The 19767-nt window shown below is 40.1% G+C and overlaps 1 protein-coding gene across 2 annotated transcripts in view; it reads right to left on the bottom strand.

The window, feature by feature from the left end:
- The window catches only part of EMB2654 (Tetratricopeptide repeat (TPR)-like superfamily protein), a 487353-nt gene that overhangs the window by 386636 nt on the left and 80950 nt on the right, over positions 1-19767 (bottom strand). The window contains exons 2-3 of one of the 2 annotated variants that reach the window (XM_089432755.1): positions 16550-16722; positions 15680-15785 (exon numbers count right to left, since the gene is read on the bottom strand). In XM_089432755.1, the coding sequence (XP_089288881.1) occupies positions 15680-15785; positions 16550-16722 (279 nt within the window). Of the gene's footprint in view, positions 1-15679; positions 15786-16549; positions 16766-19767 lie in introns of both variants that reach the window. The other variant, XM_089432756.1, reaches the window with a different exon arrangement.

The raw sequence follows: 19767 nt of genomic DNA, 5'->3' as shown, positions 1-19767 counted from the left end.
ATATTGCTTCAAAAGAGGGCTTTATTATTTCAAAGGCTTCAAATTTTGCCACACACAAAGAACAAAGGTTGGAAACATCACATAAGAGGGCAGCTCCTAAGGGAATCAAAAGTTGCAAGGTGAATTAAGTCAAAGTAGGGGAAATTTCCAAATGGACCAAGTCCACACCTTAGATATACACTGGACATAGCAACTTAGAGGGATATCTGCTTCACACTCTAGCAAAGGGTGAGACTCCAACGCATACGTAAAATATTCCAATAACCAAAAGTATAAAATTCTACAAACTTCTTTCACTTTTCTGCATTAAAGTGGGATGTTTTACTTGTTGGTTCTACTGTCGTATTAATTTACAGTTGGAGAATACGAATAAAATTGCTAGATTTAAACCCCAATTAGATACAATGTATTATTTCTTGTATTTTACACTTGTATCTAGCCTTTGGATTGCAGATTACCAGGTTAAGAGGGCTCTCTTCTCGCTGGACCTGCATTTACTGCTACTGGAAATGAGTTCTACAGGCCCATAGATAAATATCTGACACTACCTCTATACTAGTTTATTAGCAAAATTTTCATGTTATAGTTGAATAAATTTTATTTTCCAGCCATTTAAACTGCAAAATAATTTTTGGAAAACTTTTTGGTTTATAAACATAACCCAGAAATCTGAAAATCAATTTTCAACCAACCAGAACTTGTCCTTTCAGTCTGAATTTAGTGGAGGGGTGGCCCCATGTTGATAAATCTAGGGGCAGCTAGATTATGTGATTTCTCTTACTTTGATAATTACTTGTGATGTATTTTTGCTTATCTTGATTAGATTCTTTTTCACCTTAATTATTATTGTGTTCTTTTCATCAAACAGCTACCAAACCATAAAGAACAGTGAGACAAAAGGACACAAGATATAGGCGATCAACCAAGGCCAAAACCTCTCCACTTGAGAGGAAAACCCACAAGAATTCTTCTCTTCTTATAGAATCTTCAATTGACGAATTCCAAGACCTATGACCCTTGACCAAGACCCTCCAAGACCAAGTCCCTTGACGAGCTTTCCTTCTAGCAGTTCCTTAGCAACTACTGCAATTTCAACCTCCAACAAATTCTTCTGCAACTTCGACCAGCAAATTCTATTGCAACTTCAACCTCTCCAGCAAATTCACAATTTCGACCTTTCACAGCGTCGACCTAGTTGCAGCTTCACAGCTTGATGCAGCTTCGCAGCTTCAGAATTTCGTCTTGCCCAGTAACTATAGAAACCCTAACAAAAGAGAGAGAGAGAGAGAGAGAGCCCAAAACTTTGATCTTATTCTTCTTCTTCTTCTTCTTTGTCCTTTTCTAGCTTCTATCTTGAGGAGATCGAACTTGCTTGAGATTGTATCCAAATGAGGTTGAGTTCCTTCTTATTTATAGCCTTTTTGAGGGGTACGAATTGTTATCTTTAAGCCAACTTGTTCCTTCATGTAGGCCAACTTGATCTTTGCACCATGACAATGTCTTGGAAGGTCTTTTGAGTTTCTTTTGACTCAAATAAATTTTCTTTACAATATGTAACATGCCCAAAAGGGTCTTTCATACATGACAATGACTCAATTGACTTGTAGACTCAATGACAAGCCCTAGAAGCACCCAATGGGAGATTGACCTAAAAAAAAATCTCCCTTGAGCATGAAACCCATGCCTCAAGAATAACAATAATAAATTTATTTTTCTCTTTTCACTAAATACATAAAATCATGATTACATATGTCATTATGAAGACCGAACCTAGTTACATATTTCAACACTCCCTCTTAACTAGGGAGGTATTCATAATCCATACAAGGTACTTGGACATTTTCAATCTAAATAATTTTCATAAGAGTCGGATTGGTAACCAATCTGTTTAGCATCATATCATCCAGCATTGTAACATAGCAAGGCCTTGACTAACAACTCGATCTCTCCACAAGATCATAACACAATGCTGGCGAGACCAATGACTTATAGACACCATCATCATTGTCTCTCAAGGCGCATCCTCAAAGAGTATCGAATGCCAGATGGTTACCCAATCCTCCATTCTTTCTTCTAAAGTGAAGACAAGAATGATGTGTCTATCTCTCCCTCTCAATTAGGGAGGATATACCCATTCCTATAAAGGAATGTAACCATTCCTATAAAAGGAATGTACCCAAGCTCCCTCTTATCCAGGGACTTGTGCAAGCTCCCTCTTAACCAGGGAGTTGCTTCCAACAGCTTTCTGCTATAGGTGGAGATCATGGGACTCTCACCTACTTGTGGGGCTCCTTCTTTTGATGTCATGAAGTTCATCCTTTTCATAATGGAGCCTTCATCAGTCGTAGGGCATTGGCCATCCATCACTTTCCTTCATGAGCCACATCGGTCATGTCATCCTTCTCTCTGTCGAAAAGTGATCCTCTAGTCCACAACTGGATTTTTCCTCATATAGCTACCCTTTTCAAGTCATGTTTCCTCCAGGATCTTTCATCCAACCACATGAGTGCTAGTTGTAGATGACATCTACAACTCTCTTTTCAGTAGTCCTGTATCAACCCATCTAGATGTTTGTTCAAAAATCAACAAAATGAACATCAAATCAAAGTTACCTTTTGTGGTGGCCTTTCATCATGACATCTTGCTTGCCTGCAACATCAACATCCTGCACATTCATAAACACATCTCCAAGACTTCATATGTCAAGGGTCTCTTTTCTTTGCAGACCTCATCATGGTCTTTCTTCTCTATGGAGATGCCATGATCAATTCTTCTAGTCATCGAATGTTGATTGCCTTTTCTTACGTGACCATAGTTGCACCTTTCATGATCTCTTCTTTTCCTCCACATATTGTTCCCCTGAAACATTCATCCATTGTTCCTTCATCTCAATTGTCAACCACCTCATATTCTATATGAGGACATATTATTTTGATTTCATTTTGTCAAAATGTGATCCATGCTTTCTTTTCAAAAGAAGAGATCCTTGATCATGCTCACGAGGTAGAGCATTTACCCATGCTATCTGCAACTATATGATGACATGACTTAATCTATCAAATATATGCATACCTCTTTTCTCCTTTTGGTCATCTAGACTTCCTTCAGCAACTTCCTTTCCTTGATTGAGAGTACTTCAATCATCTTGACCTACTACATTCCTTTGTCACCATACCATCATCCTTCTAAACAATGTATCCCACACAAGGTGGAATGATCAGCGAGACACTTGCTTCTTCCAAGTAGAGGTGAACCTTGTAGTGAAGATTCCAACGAAGGATCTTGATTATCCTCATCTGGCAAATGCTCCTTTCTCATGATGATGATGTATGATGAATTCCTTTTATCATGCTAGATGACTTTCTTTCAATCATATGTACTATATATGATTTCAATGAGGTTTCCAAGAGCTACTTCCTTTATATGATAACTACTACATCTCTGTAGACTTCTACTTCAACTATTCTTTCAAGCTTCTCTAATGATGTCATGAGCTCTTGCTTTAACAGTATGCTTCTAGTATGATGCCATCTTCTACTAAGATGCATCTCGTCATAATACTTCTCATCTTGACTGCCATGGTGGAGATCTTTTCACCTCCTACTTCTCCTTGCTATGCATTAGAGAAACCCTAATAGTGAAGATCTATCCCTTTGGATTTCTTCGCATCAGGTTCTTCCACTTCTTCGATGAAACGAGCTTCATTTTTTTCTTTCCTCTTGTTGTCCTTCTTGAACTTCAGACAATTTCTCTTGTAGTCCCCATATTCCTGACAACCATAGCATTGGACTTTTGACATATTCTTTTTCTTTTTATGAGAACCAGATCTCCCAAACTTTCTTTCTCTCTTAGCCATGGCAACAAATGCTTGAACTTGTTCACCTGGTCCACATCGCTCTTTGCTTTCAACCTGGTTTATTCAATTTTACACGATGTCCAAAGTTCACTAATGGAGTAGCTTCCTTCTTTCCAAAGATGCTAGATGTGAAGTTTCCCCATTCCTATGGAAATGCATTGAGCACTATGGTAGTCATTTCTATATCGAACATTATTTCTCCCAACTTTTGTAGTTGGTCTCTTATTTTTGATACCTTCATAAAATATGGGGCTATTCCATCTTCCTTTGAGATCTTCATTTTGTACAGCTCATTCGTTAAAGATACCACTTCTCCTGCAGTACTTATGGAGATCGATTATATTAGCTTGTCATATATTTCATTTGATGTCTCCAACTTTGATACATAAGTATGATGGGATCCTTGATGGATTCAATGAGAATCTTTTGAGCCTTTACTTCCCCTTTCATATACTTTGCTAGAGCTTGAGCTTCTTCCTTTGGAGGCTTAGTAATTGATCCCTTAACATGTTCAACAACTTCATTTTCTATGAGGATCAAATTTGTCCTCTTCTTCCATGCAAGAAAGTTTGATGACCCAACCAATTTGTTGCTTTCCTTGCAAAATGAAGTCATTTTGATAGTAGATTTAGTCATAAATATAAAGGTACTTACTTGTCAAGTGAAGATGCTCCTTGATGACAATATCTTCAACTTGATGCCTTCTTGATTTTGATGATGATGTTGATAATAGAAGATGTCTTCTTGATGAATATGTCTTCCTTCAAAAGTGATCCTTCAAAGAGAGGGAGATCACCTTGATTCCTTGATGATGATGACAACACCTCTTCTTGCTTCCCTTGAATGTAGAGACTTCAAGATGCTTCAAAGTGTAGTCCTTCTAGGTAGGGTCCTTGAGATCTTCTTTGATGATGATGTGTGAGCTTCCCAACAATGCTTCAAGTGAGAAACCCTTCTTTTGATAAGCTAGGGTTTTGAGGTCTTCTTTGCTTGTACTCAGTCCTTGTGAATGTCTTCTTGATGGTACGATGCCAATGTTTTGATCTTGATACTCCTTTTGATAGTCCTTCTAGTGCTTCGGCCTTTGTGTGTCCTTTTAGTTGCCTTTCCTTGTCTTTTCGCCTTAGCTTTGATATCATGATAATAAATCTAGGGGCAGCTAAATTATGTGATTTCTCTTACTTTGATAACTGCTTGTGATGTATTTTTGCTTGTCTTGATTAGATTCTTTTTCACCTTAATTATTATTGTGTTATTTTCATCAAACAGCTACCAAACCATAAAGAATAGTGAGACAAAAGGACACAAGATATAGGAGATCAGCCAAGGCCAAAACCTCTCCACTTGAGAGGAAAACCCACAAGAATTCTTCTCTTCTTATAGAATCTTCAATTGACGAATTCGAAGACCTATGACCCTTGACCAAGACCCTTCAAGACCAAGTCCCTTGACGAGCTTTCCTTCTAGTAGTTCCTTAGAAACTACTGCAATTTCAACCTCCAACAAATTCTTCTGCAACTTCGACCTCTCCAACAGATTCACAATTTCGACCTTTCACAACTTCAACCTAGTTGCAGCTTCACAGCTTCGATGCAACTTCACAACTTTGATGCAGCTTTACAGCTTCGATGCAGCTTCATAACTTCGATGCAACTTCATAGCTTCGATGCAGCATCAGAATTTCATCTTACCTAGTGACTGTAGAAACCCTAAGAAAAGAGAGAGAGAGAAAGAGAGAGGCCCAAAACTTTGATCTTCTTCTTCTTCTTCTTCTTCTTCGTCATTTTTCCAACTTCTATCTTGAGGAGATCAAACTTGCTTGAGATTATGTCCAAATGAGGTTGAGTTCCTTCTCATTTATAGCCTTCTTGAGGGGTATGAATTGTTATCTTTAGGCTGACTTGTCCCTTCATGTAGGCCAACTTGATCTTTGCACCATGACAAGGTCTTGGAGGGTCTTTTGACTTTCTTTTGACTCAAATAAATTTTCTTTACAATATGTAACATGCCCAAAAGGGTCTTTCATACATGACAATGACTCAATTGACTTGTAGACTTAATGAAAACCCTAGAAGCACTCAATGGGTGTTTGACCTAAAAATAAATCTCCCTTGAGCATGAAACCCATGCCTCAAGAATAACAATAATAAATTTATTTTTATCTTTTCATTAAATACATAAAATCATGATTACATATGTCATTATGAAGACCAAACCTAGTTACATATTTCAACACCCCAAACCCTATACAATCACCCTCTAGCCTTTCCACACTTTAGGGTAACTCCCTAGAGGTGTTTTTCACACAATGGATTGGTTTTCTGAACAAATTAGGTTGTTGTCCCTCCATTCCTATGCAGGTTTTACAAGTTGTCATACAGGATAAGAAGTTATTTTGACCTGACTCCTTAACCAAACTTCAAAATTAATAAATAATCACATATTTGGTTAGGGTAACTTTAGTAGACAAAAATCCACGAGTTACATGATATATCTTTTAATTGTTTTAGTTGCTAATACTTGTTGCTAAAATTCTACTTTGTGTTAGCACTATCTTTACACAGGACAATAGATAGACTAAGAACATCTCTACCCCTTGACTCTATATAAGGCACTGAACATACACTGGAGTTGTTGGGGGATATCTATGGACTCCTCCTTTTCGGAGGTGTTGGGCCTTAATAGCAGGGGTTTGAGTCGAGGTGATAGTGGGTACCTGCCTTGTATGCCCATCTAGCAAGGTTATTAGGATCTAGTGTCCCTTCTAAAAAGATCGATAACATGACCAAGGGAATTCTAATAAGAAGGCTCAAATCAAGTCAACCCATCGAAATTAGCAATTGAGACGACTAAATCCACCCAAGAAAATTGTACATATGAGGAGCACTCTCCTAGAAGAAATACCAATGACACCAAGATGCTATACCAATGCAAAGCAAGCCCACGTGTCTAATAGATCCATGCCTCCTCAAAACACATACACATGTACCCATGGAGAGTACTAGATCATCATACAAAACTATGCCAAGGTGGAGTGCTCTCTCCAAATGATGAGACAAGATACTAAGAATAGCACCGCCATGCTAAGAATTCTCATGTGACCTAGAGCACTCAACAATCAAAGGTGAAGATCTCATAAAAGTCATCAAAATAATCACTATAAAGTTGATCCACCAATGAAATGCATACAAATGAAGAGCACTTTAATAGAAAAACCACCACATATGATAATCCAACGAAAGATGAGTAGGATGAGTATCCTCTAACCACGATACTTGACCAAAATCAATCAACTAATAGCACAATTCTCTAAGCTCAACACTAAAGATCATCACAAAGCTAGGCAAATGTGCAAGCAAAACTCCCATTAGAGAGACACGACACCCACCAAGGTGGTCAACAGATAAACTGTCACAAGGGAAGCAATATCTAAGAAAGTGCGCACCAACCTAAGTTGCAGAGATACAGATACAACAAATTTTCAAAAAATTTGGATACGATACAGCAAGGAAACAACACATACACAGATATATATATATATAACAAAATAAAAATTTCATATTACCATTCATCTTGTAGAATTTAGATTCTATATCTAAAAATACATAATCATCATCATGAATTCAACATAAACAAATCATCATCATCAATTTAGCATAAACATCGTCATCATCATTAGTGATTATTATAACATTCAACATATTATTATCATCATTAGTAATGTAATCAGAATGTTGATTTGGGGTAGCATCATATGTGCTCTAGCCACGAAATTTGGTGGAGAGGGTAAAGCACATGAGATCTCCAATACCCAGAAATGGTTTGGGCAGAATCTAACCAGTTTGATAGATATTAAAATAATTAATATTTTTAATGAAGTCCCTAAGTCTAAACTTAGGGAAAATAAAATATTAATGTGAATTAATATAAAACTGAGTTAGAATGGTCCAAAAGTCATGGATCAAACCATATCTAATCTTAGCCATTGATTAGGGACTTAATCTCGACCGTTGAATTGTGAACGAGAAAAGTATAAGAGGAGGCTTGAGGGTCACTTGGAGAACACACCGAGTTGATCAAGAATTCGATTTTCTGGGGCAGGGCTTGTTAAGGAAATCGAAGGAGTGATCAGAGTTGCAACTAAGGCGCAGTGAATGCAGAGGTAGAGAGGCAAAGAGGCAAAGAGGGTACCGGGAGCATCAATGCAAAAGCTAAGAGAGGGTTGATGCAGAGCCAACTAGAGGCCACGCAGAAGCAGCCAGAGGCCATGCAGAGGCAGTTAGAGGCTACGCAGAGCCTGAGGAGGGCCAGCGTGGGAGATGCAGAGGCTCCAAAGGCTGACGCAGAGCCCCGAGAGGCTGACGCTGGGCCAGAGAGGCTAACGCTGGGCTGACGCAGACCCTAGAGGCTAACACTAGGCTGACGCAGGGCAGAGAGGCTGACGCAGACCCTAGAGGTTAACGCTAGGAGATTTCGTGGGGCGGATTGGGGCTGATATCTATCTCTGACTGAGAGGTACTACTGCCGAGGGCATTCTCTGTTGGGTGAGCCATTTCTGGCACCCAGATTGTGTATTCTAAAAATGCTTAATAATAAGACCCTCAAATAGCTACACCGGTTTTTCCGCATTGGGTTTTTCCGGAGACATTAGTCCAAAAATAATGGTGTCACTTGTGTGCTTGTTTTTCCTTTAGTTGATGATTTGTATGTGTTAAGACTGTACTTGTATTTATTTTCAATATTTACATGGTAAATAACTTGTTAATTAACAGAACAAGTAGGAAGAAATAAATCAAAAAGTACAGGAAGGATTTCTAATAGATAGATTTAGAAATTCCAACATGGTATCAGAGCGTGGTTATAGATCACAGGATAACTGAGGGTATCAGCCGAGCAGAGCAGCAGTAGCAGAAACAGTTGTCCCGAGTGACAAAAGTTGTTTCTAGCGGAAAAGCAGCAACAAAGGGGTGATGCAGTGCCTGTGTCATCAGTTCGAGCCAGGAAGAGGATCAGCGCAGTGGCAGAGAGGAGCAGACCTAACCTACACTGTGCCCGATCATCTTTCTCAATGACGAAGGATTGACACCCGTGGCCAAGAGGTGCAGATTTTGCTAGTGCCAGGATTGCGCAGAGCCTAGAGGCTCTAACCTTCAGTTTTTTGGGGCATAGGAGGCTATGGGTAAGTTGCAGAGTGAAACTGGTGGGGTATTGTGGTCAAAACAGTACCTAACAAGGCAAGACCAAGGAGGAGGGAGTTGCTGTCGAGGATTTCTAGCCAAGAAATACGGATCAATGGCGCAGCTACACTAACGATCGAAGTGGGGGCATCTTGACATTAGCAGAGGGGTTTCCAGGAGGGAAATCGAGGCTCAGAGGGAGTCACACCGAGAACTTCCAGGAGTGAAGTAGAGAGACTCGGAAGAGTCGAAAGAGGAGCAGCGAAATGGCAGTGAATGGGGTAAGAGATCAGGACAAACTGGACAGAACCTCAAACTTCATAGTCTGGAAGGCCAAGATCTTGTCCTTTCTGGACAGGAATCGTCTTAAGCACTTTGCCTTGAACACGATAGCGATTCCAGTTGACTCAGCTGAGAACGAAAAGTACGAGGAGGCAATGGAGAGGACCAAGAGCATCATCCTTGACGGGGTGAAGGACCATGTAGTACCACATATTGCCAAAAAGGACATGACATGCGATGTGGGAGGCCCTGATGAAATGATATCAACGTACTTCTGTGCAGAGGAAGATGCTACTACAAAAATCATCTACGGTCATACCAAATGAAGAAGGGAGAACAGATAGACACCTCCCTCGGTCGATTGAAAGAGATCCGGAATCAGCTGACTTCCATAGGGCCGACACCGGATGAGGAGATGATGGTGAGGACTGCATTGAACGCAGTCTCAGAGGATTGGGAGGTATTTGTCTAGAGCATACTAGGCAAGTCGACCCTTCCAGATTGGGAGGAACTGTGGGCGGCTCTTCGTCAAGAAGAGATCAGAAAGCTAACCAAGGCGAGAAGCACCGGCAAAGGGGTCAAAATCAAGGAGGAAGAGGAGGAGAAACAGAAGAAGAAGGACCTCTCCAAGGTCAAATGAACTGGGTCACTATGCGAGCCAGTGTCCGAGGAACAAGAGCAAGGGAGAGGCTTCTCAGACCAAGGTTGCACCTGCAAGGGCGAAGAAAGAAGTGGAGACAGATGATGATTGTGCCATGAGTGCTCATGCGCCACTTGAGAGGAAGTGGGGAGACATCAAGCTGTAATCAAACAGATTACAGGCGATGAGGGGCAATATCCTCGAGGTACCCAACCTCTTGGATTATACCTTGCTACGAGAGCCTCGAAGAGGAGTTGTAGGACTGGCAGATGTCGGTAGAGACAAATGTGGATGGAGCGACAAAGGGAGCTTCAGCATCAGGAGTGTTTCTAGCCTGACGGAGATGTCAGAGTTGAGAGATCAGTTACTTACTTCTCAGTAACTGAGTTGCAGTGCAACAATTAGCAGTGGCAATGCTATGAGCAACACGATGCAGCATGATGAGAAGGGTTGAAGTGCAGATGCAGCAGTGGCAGTGGCAGAGCCATGGGTAGCAGTACATGATGCAGCAATGCAGAGGATGTTGGGCAGCAGGCCTAGCATCAGTACAGGGACCGATGCTGGATGATCAGGGTGATGCTCAGCGAGGAGTATTACTAGAGCACAGTCCTCGCTAAGAGGGAATGTTGATTTGGGGTAGCATTGGATGTGCTCTAGCCACGAAAATTGGTGGAGAGGCTAAAGCACATGAGATCTCCAATACCCAGAAATGGTTTGGGCAGAATCTAACCAGTTTGAGAGATATTAAAATAATTAATATTTTTAATGAAGTCCCTAATTCTAAACTTAGGGAAAATAAAATATTAATGTGAATTAATATAAAACTGAGTTAGAATGGTCCAATAGTCATGGATCAAGCTAGATCTAATCTTAGCCATTGATTAGGGACTTAATCTCGGTCGTTGAATTGTCAACGAGAAAAGAATAAGAGGAGGCTTGAGGGTCACTTGGAGAACACACCGAGTTGATCAAGAATTTGATTTCTGGGGCAGGGTTTGCTTAGGAAATCAAGGGAGTGATCAAAGTTGTAGTTAATGGGCAGTGAATGCAGAAGCAGAGAGGCAGAGAGGGTACCAGGAGCATCAGTGCAGAAGCCGAGAGAGGGTTGACGCAGAGCCAGCTAGAGGCCACGCAGAGGCAGACAGAGCCCACGCAGAGCCTGAGGAGGGCCAACGTGGGAGACGCAGAGGCTCCAGAGGCTGACGCAGAGCCCCGAGAGGCTGACGCTGGGCCAAAGAGGTTAACGTTGGGTTGACGCAAGGCCAGAGAGGTTGACGCAGATCCTAGAGGCTGAAGCTGGGAGATTTCGTGGGGCAGATTGGGGCTGATATCTGTCTCCGACTGAGAGGTACTACTGCCGAGGGCCTTCTCTATTGGGTGAGTCATTTCTGGCACCCATATTGTATTCTGAAACTGCTTAATAATAAAACCCTCAGATAGTTGCACCGGTTTTCCCGCTTTGGATTTTTCTGGGGACATTAGTCCAAAAATAACGGTGTCACTTGTGTGCTTGTTTTTCCTTCAGTTGATGATTTGTATGTGTTGAAACTTGAGACTGTACTTGTATTTATTTTCAATATTTACATGGTAAATAACTTGTTAATTAACAGAACAAGTAGGAAGAAATAAATCAAAAAGTACAGGAAGGATTTCTAACAGATAGATTTAGAAATTCCCACATGGTATCGAAGCGTGGTTACAGATCACAAGATAACTGAGGGCATAAGCCGAGCAGAGCAGCAACAGCTGTCCCGAGTGACAGAAGTTGTTCCTAGCGTAAAAGCAGCAAGGAAGGGGTGACGCAGTGCCTGCGTCATCAGTTCGAGCCGGGAAGAGGATCAGCGCAGTGGCAGAGAGGAGCAGACCTAACCTACGCAGTGCCCGATCATCTTTCTCAGTGAGGAAGGATTGACGCTCGTGGCCAGGAGGTGTGGATTTTGCTAGTGTCGGGATTGCGCAGAGCCTAGAGGCTCTAACCTTCAGTTCGCTAGGGCATAAGAGGCTGTGAGTAAGTTGCAGAGTGAAGCTGGTGGGGTACTGTGGTCAGAACAATACCTAACAAGGCAAGACCAAGGAGGAGGGAGTTGCTGCCGAGGATTTCTAGCCAAGAAATCTGGATCAGTGGTGCAGCTGCACTAACGATCGGAGTGGGAGCATCTCGACATTGGCAGAGGGGTTTCCAAGAGGGAAATCGAGGCTCAAAGAGAGTCACACCAAGAACTTCCAGGAGGGAAGTAGAGAGACTCAGAAGAGTCGAAAGAGGAGCAGCGAAATGGCAGTGAATGGGGTAAGAGATCAGGACAGACTGGACAGAGCCTCAAACTTCGTAGTCTGGAAGGCCAAGATCTTGTCCGTTCTAGACAGGAATCGTCTCAAGCACTTCGCCTTGAACATGATAGCGATCCCAGTTGACCCAGCTGAGAACGAAAAGTACGAGGAGGCAATGGCGAGGGCCAAGAGCATCATCCTTGACGAGGTCACTTGGAGAACACACCGAGTTGATCAAGAATTCGATTTTCTGGGGCAGGGCTTGCTGAGGAAATCGAAGGAGTGATCAGAGTTGCAGTTGAGGGATAGTGAATGCAGAAGCATAGAGGCAAAGAGGGTACCGGGAGCATCGGTGCAGAAGCCGAGAGAGGGTTGATGTAAAGCCAGCTAGAGGCCACGCAGAAGCAGCCAGAGGCCACGCAGAGGCAGCTAGGAGCTACGCAGAGCCTGAGGAGGGCCAACGTGGGAGACGTAGAGGCTCCAGACGCTGGCGTAAAGCCCCAAGAGGCTAACGTTGGGCCGAAGAGGCTAATGCTAGGCTAACGCAGGGCCAGAGAGGCTGACACAGACCCTAAAGGTTGACGCTAGGAAATTTCGTGGGGCAGATTGGGGCTGATATCTGTCTCCGACTGGGAGGTGCTACTGCCGAGGGCATTCTTTGTTGGGTGAGCCATTTCTGGCACCCAGATTGTATTCTAAAACTGCTTAATAATAAAACCCTCAGATAGTTGCACCGGTTTTCCCGCATTGGGTTTTTTAGGGGACATTAGTCCAAAAATAACGGTGTCACTTGTGTGCTTGTTTTTCATTCAGTTGATGATCTGTATGTGTTGAGACTGTATGTATTTATTTTCAGTATTTACATGGTAAATAACTTGTTAATTAACAGAACAAGTAGGAAGAAATAAATCAAAAAGTATAGAAAGGATTTCTAACAGATAGATTTAGAAATTCCAACACAAAAATGCTACAACCTTTGTGCTTTCGGGTCCAACTCTTACAAAGAATGTGTCATGCAAGGCAGGTGGTATCTATCTTCCTTGCATGACAATTGAAAAGCCCATGGGATCACTAGGATATTCCGTCAAGACCGATTTGAACATTTCAATCTTCTCAACGTTAGCTTGGTCTCTTGACTATATGCAGGCAAAAGATTGGCTAGAGAAGATTTGTTATATTAGAGGGATTTATGAAATCAAGAGAAAAATCAATAACAATTGACAATGTCTTAACCAAACTGAAAATTAATTGCTCAAATAAATCTCTTTACGAAGACATTCATCAATCCCTTCTGTTTGTATTTTTGAACAGATATCTTTTTCTGAGTAGTAAGAATCCTAGATAAATATATGGAGCGCTGTTGTTTCTAAAGATTTAGAAGAGACATTATGAGACTGCGTTTATAACTTTATGGTGAGTTTATTTGCAAAACTGATTTCTTCATTTTTATTATTTATTTATGGCTATACAAATTTTCCACGCTTTTTAACATTTTATGGGTGGATTTCGATCACGATTTTCGTCAAAACCCTTGGAAATGTATCCAATTCCAAATCTGAAGTTTCCGATTTTTTAAACGGCACAAGAAAGTTTTCACAGTGTTTCTGACAAGGATCATACCAGTTTCCATTTTGGAAATGGGGATCCGCGTTTCTGGTAACTTAGGCACCAACAATGTACCCCTAGTTTATCCAATGCTCCATCAATATCATCCTGCAAGCCTCTGACATGTGTGATGAAAGTCACAAGTGTAAGGCCTCATACAATATCAGGAGTAATAGAGGAATTGGATCAGGCTTTACACCATCCCAAGAAATTTGGTTTTTGGTCAACTTTTCAAGGTCTGGATCAGTATGGACTCTGGAGCATTATAGGAGGAACTTAGTGTACCCCACTTGAAAGGAAACTACAATTTTTAGAGGTCTATTCTTGGAGTTTGACTTAGGCGTCATTTTACTGCTATTTTTTGAGGAGGAGATTGTTGTTTAGAGCTACCCAGAGCACACTTCTTGAGGAGATTCGTCATGGTTTTTATATCTTCTATTTTCCAAGAAAAGCATATCTTGTCTGTCTTTTGAAGAGCACTTACACACCCTTGACGGCATGGGAAGGAGTTGTTGAAGCTATTCCTGGATATTAGAGTACCATGCACTTTACTATTCCTGCAGCAAAGGGCACTTGTGGAGGCCTATTGTTACTGGGATTTTGACTATTACAGTGTATTTTCCTTCTTTTGCTCATGCATTCTAGTTGAAGTTTGTTTTTTTGACATATGACTATCTTTATCTATTCTATTCATATTCATGTCCTTTGTACAGCTTCAAGCAAATTTTATAAAAACATGATGGCTAGAGAGGATTATAGGTTCTTCTTTGGTTCTTGGATTCATGGCTTGAGTTCTCGTCTTCTTATCCTACCATTCAATTTGAATAAGTGTGAAAGAGCATATTATTCATTGAGAGTTAAATGTAATTCTCGTCATGTTCACATGAATTTATCCCTGGCCTTGGTGAGAGAAGGTGCTTTTGAAGTGATTTGACATCTCCTAGAGGTGCTATGAAATTAATGCCAATATCTCCAAACTTTCAAGTACGTGCAGCTTTGGAATAAATGTGTCATCTTATTTGGCAGTTAGATCTCATTTGTTGGATGTGTTTCCTTACTTTACCTGAATTTTCTGAAGCAACCTTGGGAATTACTCCTAATTAGTTGATTTTCCAGTCCATTACCCATGGAATTCTAGGCACTGTCATAGTTATTCATTTCCAGATTTAAAGATTGTTGCTTTTTATATTTTTATATGCAGATTTGAGGTGTTTTATGTTCTAACAGCAGTTATGCATGGTTCTAAATGTGGAATTAAATTATTAGGTGTAAATTTGCATCACAGCTTGCTCTGTGGATTTATTTCACACAGATTTGAGGTTTGAATTTAACATAACAAATGCTCCCAGTTAGGAAGAGTACTCTATTCCCCAGGTCTATATTTTATCTCAGGATTGCATAGAGATTCCCCCCAAGGATGACATGCACTAACCTGAAGTGCAGGGGGGTTGTGTGAGGTGATATCAACTTCCCTAGTTACCTTTTAACTTTTCCAGTTTCAAGTGTTAACTCTTCCAGAGTCTATATTTGGAACAGATGTTTTGAGTGTTAACATAACCCACAAGGACAATTAACACAAATCAAACCCTAAGGTTCACTGCCATCCTCAACTAACTGGTGGGCTTAAACAATCCCCAAACACTGAAAGTTGAATGTAATTGACTGATGAACCTAATCTTATGTTATCCACATATGCAGAGAATCTATACTCAAACTCTTCTCCAAAAGTTTTGGTGTAAAATATAAACCATTTGGAATATCATCTAATGTAAGCCCCAGAAGCTATATGGATTTCCACAGAAGCCAATAAATTAAAAAAATAGCTATGGAGGAGACTTTATCCATACATACACCCGCACGAAGCATATCATCAAATATGTTCATAGCCCACCGCCATTGTCCTGCTCTGCCATGGACATTGATTAAAGCATTATATGTTTCCACATCTGGTTTGCACCTACCAATGGAAGCAAAGTGAGAAAATCTATAACCAAAAACATCTCATACAGCAGAAGGAAATAGCTATATTTGATATTTAGATCCCTGTCATTGTATGAAATTTGAATGAGCTTGTAAAATCAAGAAAACTTGTAGAAGTAATTATCATTACAATTTCCAGCCATTACTACTGGCCATTGTATGCTCAAGTCTAATAGCAATCAACTTGTATTTGCTTAGAAATATTTTCCCTTAATAGCATTTACAGCATTGCTCCCTACAGATATGTGATGCACCTCAGAAACATTTTACCATATACAGGAGCAGGAATTTCATTTCCTAATTTCGTTAACAGTTCAAAGATTGAAAATGTCATCACAAAAGTGAAAAACCAAATAGTAACCATTTTTTCTCCTTTAATTTATAGATTTATTTATGGTGCATTACACACAGTTAATTAGTATATGACTAATATTCTGATGTCGCATTTGTATATGGCTCTGATAATGCTCTTACGATCTTCAAAATGTTTTAAACAAAAGTCTCTAATGGGTACTTCAGATCCTCTAAGTAACTTCACCAACCTATTTATATCAGCTCTTTCATCGACTCATGTTCCAGAGTCTACCTCTAATTTCAAATTGAAAAAATAAAAGACAAAGATTAATTTTCACAACTCCAGAACTTCATTTCAATGCCATAATACTTAACATAGAAAACGAAATGTGTTGCTTACAACATATATTAATCAATATGATCAGTTATAACAAAAACAAATCATACCTCCATTTTTGCATTTCAAAAAACAGACCACGTGCTTGATCAGTAATATTATGTCTTGCATACAACCTAATCATCATATTATATATGTCATTTCGAGCTCTATAGTTACGCTGGTTCTTCATCCAATTGAAAACCCGAACAGCATGTCTCAGTGCCCCCACCTTACAGATTTCCTATATTGTGTTCAAGACACAGAATTGTATGAGAAACCATACCCTGAGAACTCAAACAAAGACATATATCAATATAAAACCAAGCATTCATTTCTAACATGAATGAAGAGCTAACCAAACATACTCAACACCAAAAGAAATTTTTCTCTTGATATAATCATTTGACAATTGTAAATGCAACGTCCAAATAATAGTCAATTCACATTATTTTGCCTAGAAGAGACAAATCACAAAGTCATCTTTTGTAAAGTTTAGTATCCCAGGTTCAAGACAAGTAACAGCTGTTCTCCCTAGAAATATGTAACGAAGGATGAAATTTGTTCAAATTGAACTAAGCATGGTATCACTGTCTGCAATGCTAAAGCACCTAGCAATATAATGGCATAGAATACTGCCAATTTTCAGAACCATGGCTGCACCAGTAAATATCAAAACAGCCCAACTAGTTGAAAAAGTAATGGAAATGTCTGGGAATTTGAGACCACCATGGATCTATTATGACCATATAATAGTAAAGTTAATAACAACTTAACACTGGTCTCTGTGTCTATAAAGATCGCTTAGTCACTGCATCACTAGATTCCTGTATTAGGTTTAGATCCTCCATCAAAGAACATCAAAACAACAAAATCTGGGTAAGGCTAACGAATTATGTTTACAACTCTATTTCAGTGTTCATACAGCAAAACTAATCTTCAAGATGAACACATTGCTTCCAGTTTGTAAGAGGTTGGAGCAAAATGACAGGTAGACAATATAGTGCAACGTAATAGGAACATAGGCCACAGCTAAGCATCAAAAAGAGTCTCTTGAACACAAATGTTCAAAATAATTTTCTCCAAGAAGATGTTATGGAGCTTGAGCATCAGTTGTTAAGGTCTGAAGAGTACAAGTTTACAGAGGCAAAAAATATAACTCATAAAAGCTGGGAAGGGGGAGAACACGATCCATCAAAATTTCTTGCATGATTTCCTGAAGCATAAGCAAGCAGAATACAAAATTTCTTCATTGTAGCTTCACGAAGATAGTTACAAAGAAAATGATGAGAATATTTGAGGATTGTCAAACATTTGCAAACTAATTTCCCCCATTCCCCTTATATCAGCTGAAAAGAAACATACCAAAAAACAATTCTGATTGGTGGTCTCCACTGTTACTTTATGTAGGAAGCTATCTTGCAGCTTGCTAGACGAGTACTTTTTTTCATTCGAAGCTTCAAGCCTTCAACAAAGACACCCCAACAAGCTGCACCAAGTTGCGTTGCCTGGGAATTGCACCAGACTTGTTAATCCCTAAATTTGCCTCTTTGCAAATTTAAAGGGTTAATGACCAGCACATTTCATCAGGCTGGAGGTTCAGAGACATATTCAAATACAGCTTTGCTTAGGCCAGGGGTTGCCTCAATGGAGATTTGTTGGAATATGGATTCAGCGGTGTTATGGTTATCCAGACATGGTTTTTGCCCAAATTTTCATCAGATTGTAGAGAGTTGTTATTTTTAGCAGTTCTACATTTTAGGAGACAGAGTTCAAAGGCTCACATGGCAGTATTGATTACATATTCAGAGTCCTTGTGATCTCAGGATTCTAGTGAGCCCTTTCCAGATTACATGCATGACACTTGCAATGACAGCTTCAGTTCAGAGTCTCCCATGTCAATTGCGATGATAAATTTGAGATCCTTGCAAAGCTTGTGATGTCAATGAGCTACTTTTGGGCAATATGTGAGATGGATCTAATTTTAGCGGGTTTTGCACATCAGATCTGATCACATATTCGGACCAATGTTGCATGAAACGCTCCCCCCCAAGGATCCAAACCGGGAACCGAGTCCCGTACAAATCCGTGGGGGATCCGCCATCAGATTCGTGGTTTGGAAATCCGGAACCGCAGATCGGGCTGGAAAAGACAATTCTTGGAAATTCGGAACCGTGTCGGCCCGATCTGTGGTTCTAGATTTCTGAACCACGGTTCCGCACCGGATCGGGCACAAATCCATACAGATCCCGAGCGGATCCGTGGTTCAGAAATCTAGAACCACAAAACAGGCCGACACGGTTCCGAATTTCCAGGAATCATCTTTGTCGGCCCCATCCGCGGTACAAATCCCAAGCGGATCCGAAGGGAGACAAGCGGTTCCGCAGGGTTCTTTATTTTTTTTTTAGTTTTTTCTTTGACTTAATTTGGGTTGGGGCTTTTTGGACACTCCCAAGGTGCTCCCTTAATGCTCCTTAGATGCTTGCTAGATGCTCCCTCATGGTAATGTTAAATTCTTAAAGTAAAAGTGACTCAGGATGTTTGAGAGTGGTTCGAGTCTCATCGAACTTAATATGGAGAAAATAGAATTTCATATCCTATTCAAAATTCAACAGACTTAACAATTTTCAGGAATTCAGGATCAATGGGATTGTGGCATTTCATTAGATTATATCATGTATCAGGGTATGTGATTGGCATTTAATCAAGAGCACCAAGCCCTATATGTACCTTAGTGTTGGTGGTGTTAATTGTTGAACTCCTTTGTCATGCCCTTGGCAGAAAATTGCCTTTCAATCAAGTCAAAATCATCGATCAAGCATGCTAAGCTTTTTCTACCATATTTTAAGGCTTGGATTAGGTAGTTTGATCAAAATTGGGCAATGTTGACTAATATCCCTAGACAATCGAGGTAGAGTAAAAGGCTAGACAAGAGGAGAAGAATCTAGATTCTAGATGGTTGATGCTCGAATAATTAATCATTAATGTACAATGGATGCCATACCTATCTTGATTTCTGTACAAATATGCATGTTTCCATATCTTCTAAAACTAATTTGGTATTTTGGATGCTTTTTTAATATAAATGCAAAAAATAAAATAAAATATAAAATATATATATATAGTAGACGCTTCTGAGATGCTTTGCTTCCTAGATTTTGGGAAATGACCCTTCCACGGATTCGTTTCCAAAAAAGGTCCCCGCTTCATGCAACATTGATTCGGACTGCCGACCGAAAACCAAGTCCAATGAGGGTGGTTTCATCAACATGTGAGATATTTCTATTTT

The sequence above is a fragment of the Pinus tabuliformis genome, chromosome 5_1 (assembly GCF_031772625.1).
Source record: "Pinus tabuliformis cultivar Carrire ecotype Pingquan chromosome 5_1, CPIR1, whole genome shotgun sequence".
Taxonomy (NCBI): domain Eukaryota; kingdom Viridiplantae; phylum Streptophyta; class Pinopsida; order Pinales; family Pinaceae; genus Pinus; species Pinus tabuliformis.
This window is presented reverse-complemented; position numbering and strand designations above follow the sequence as displayed.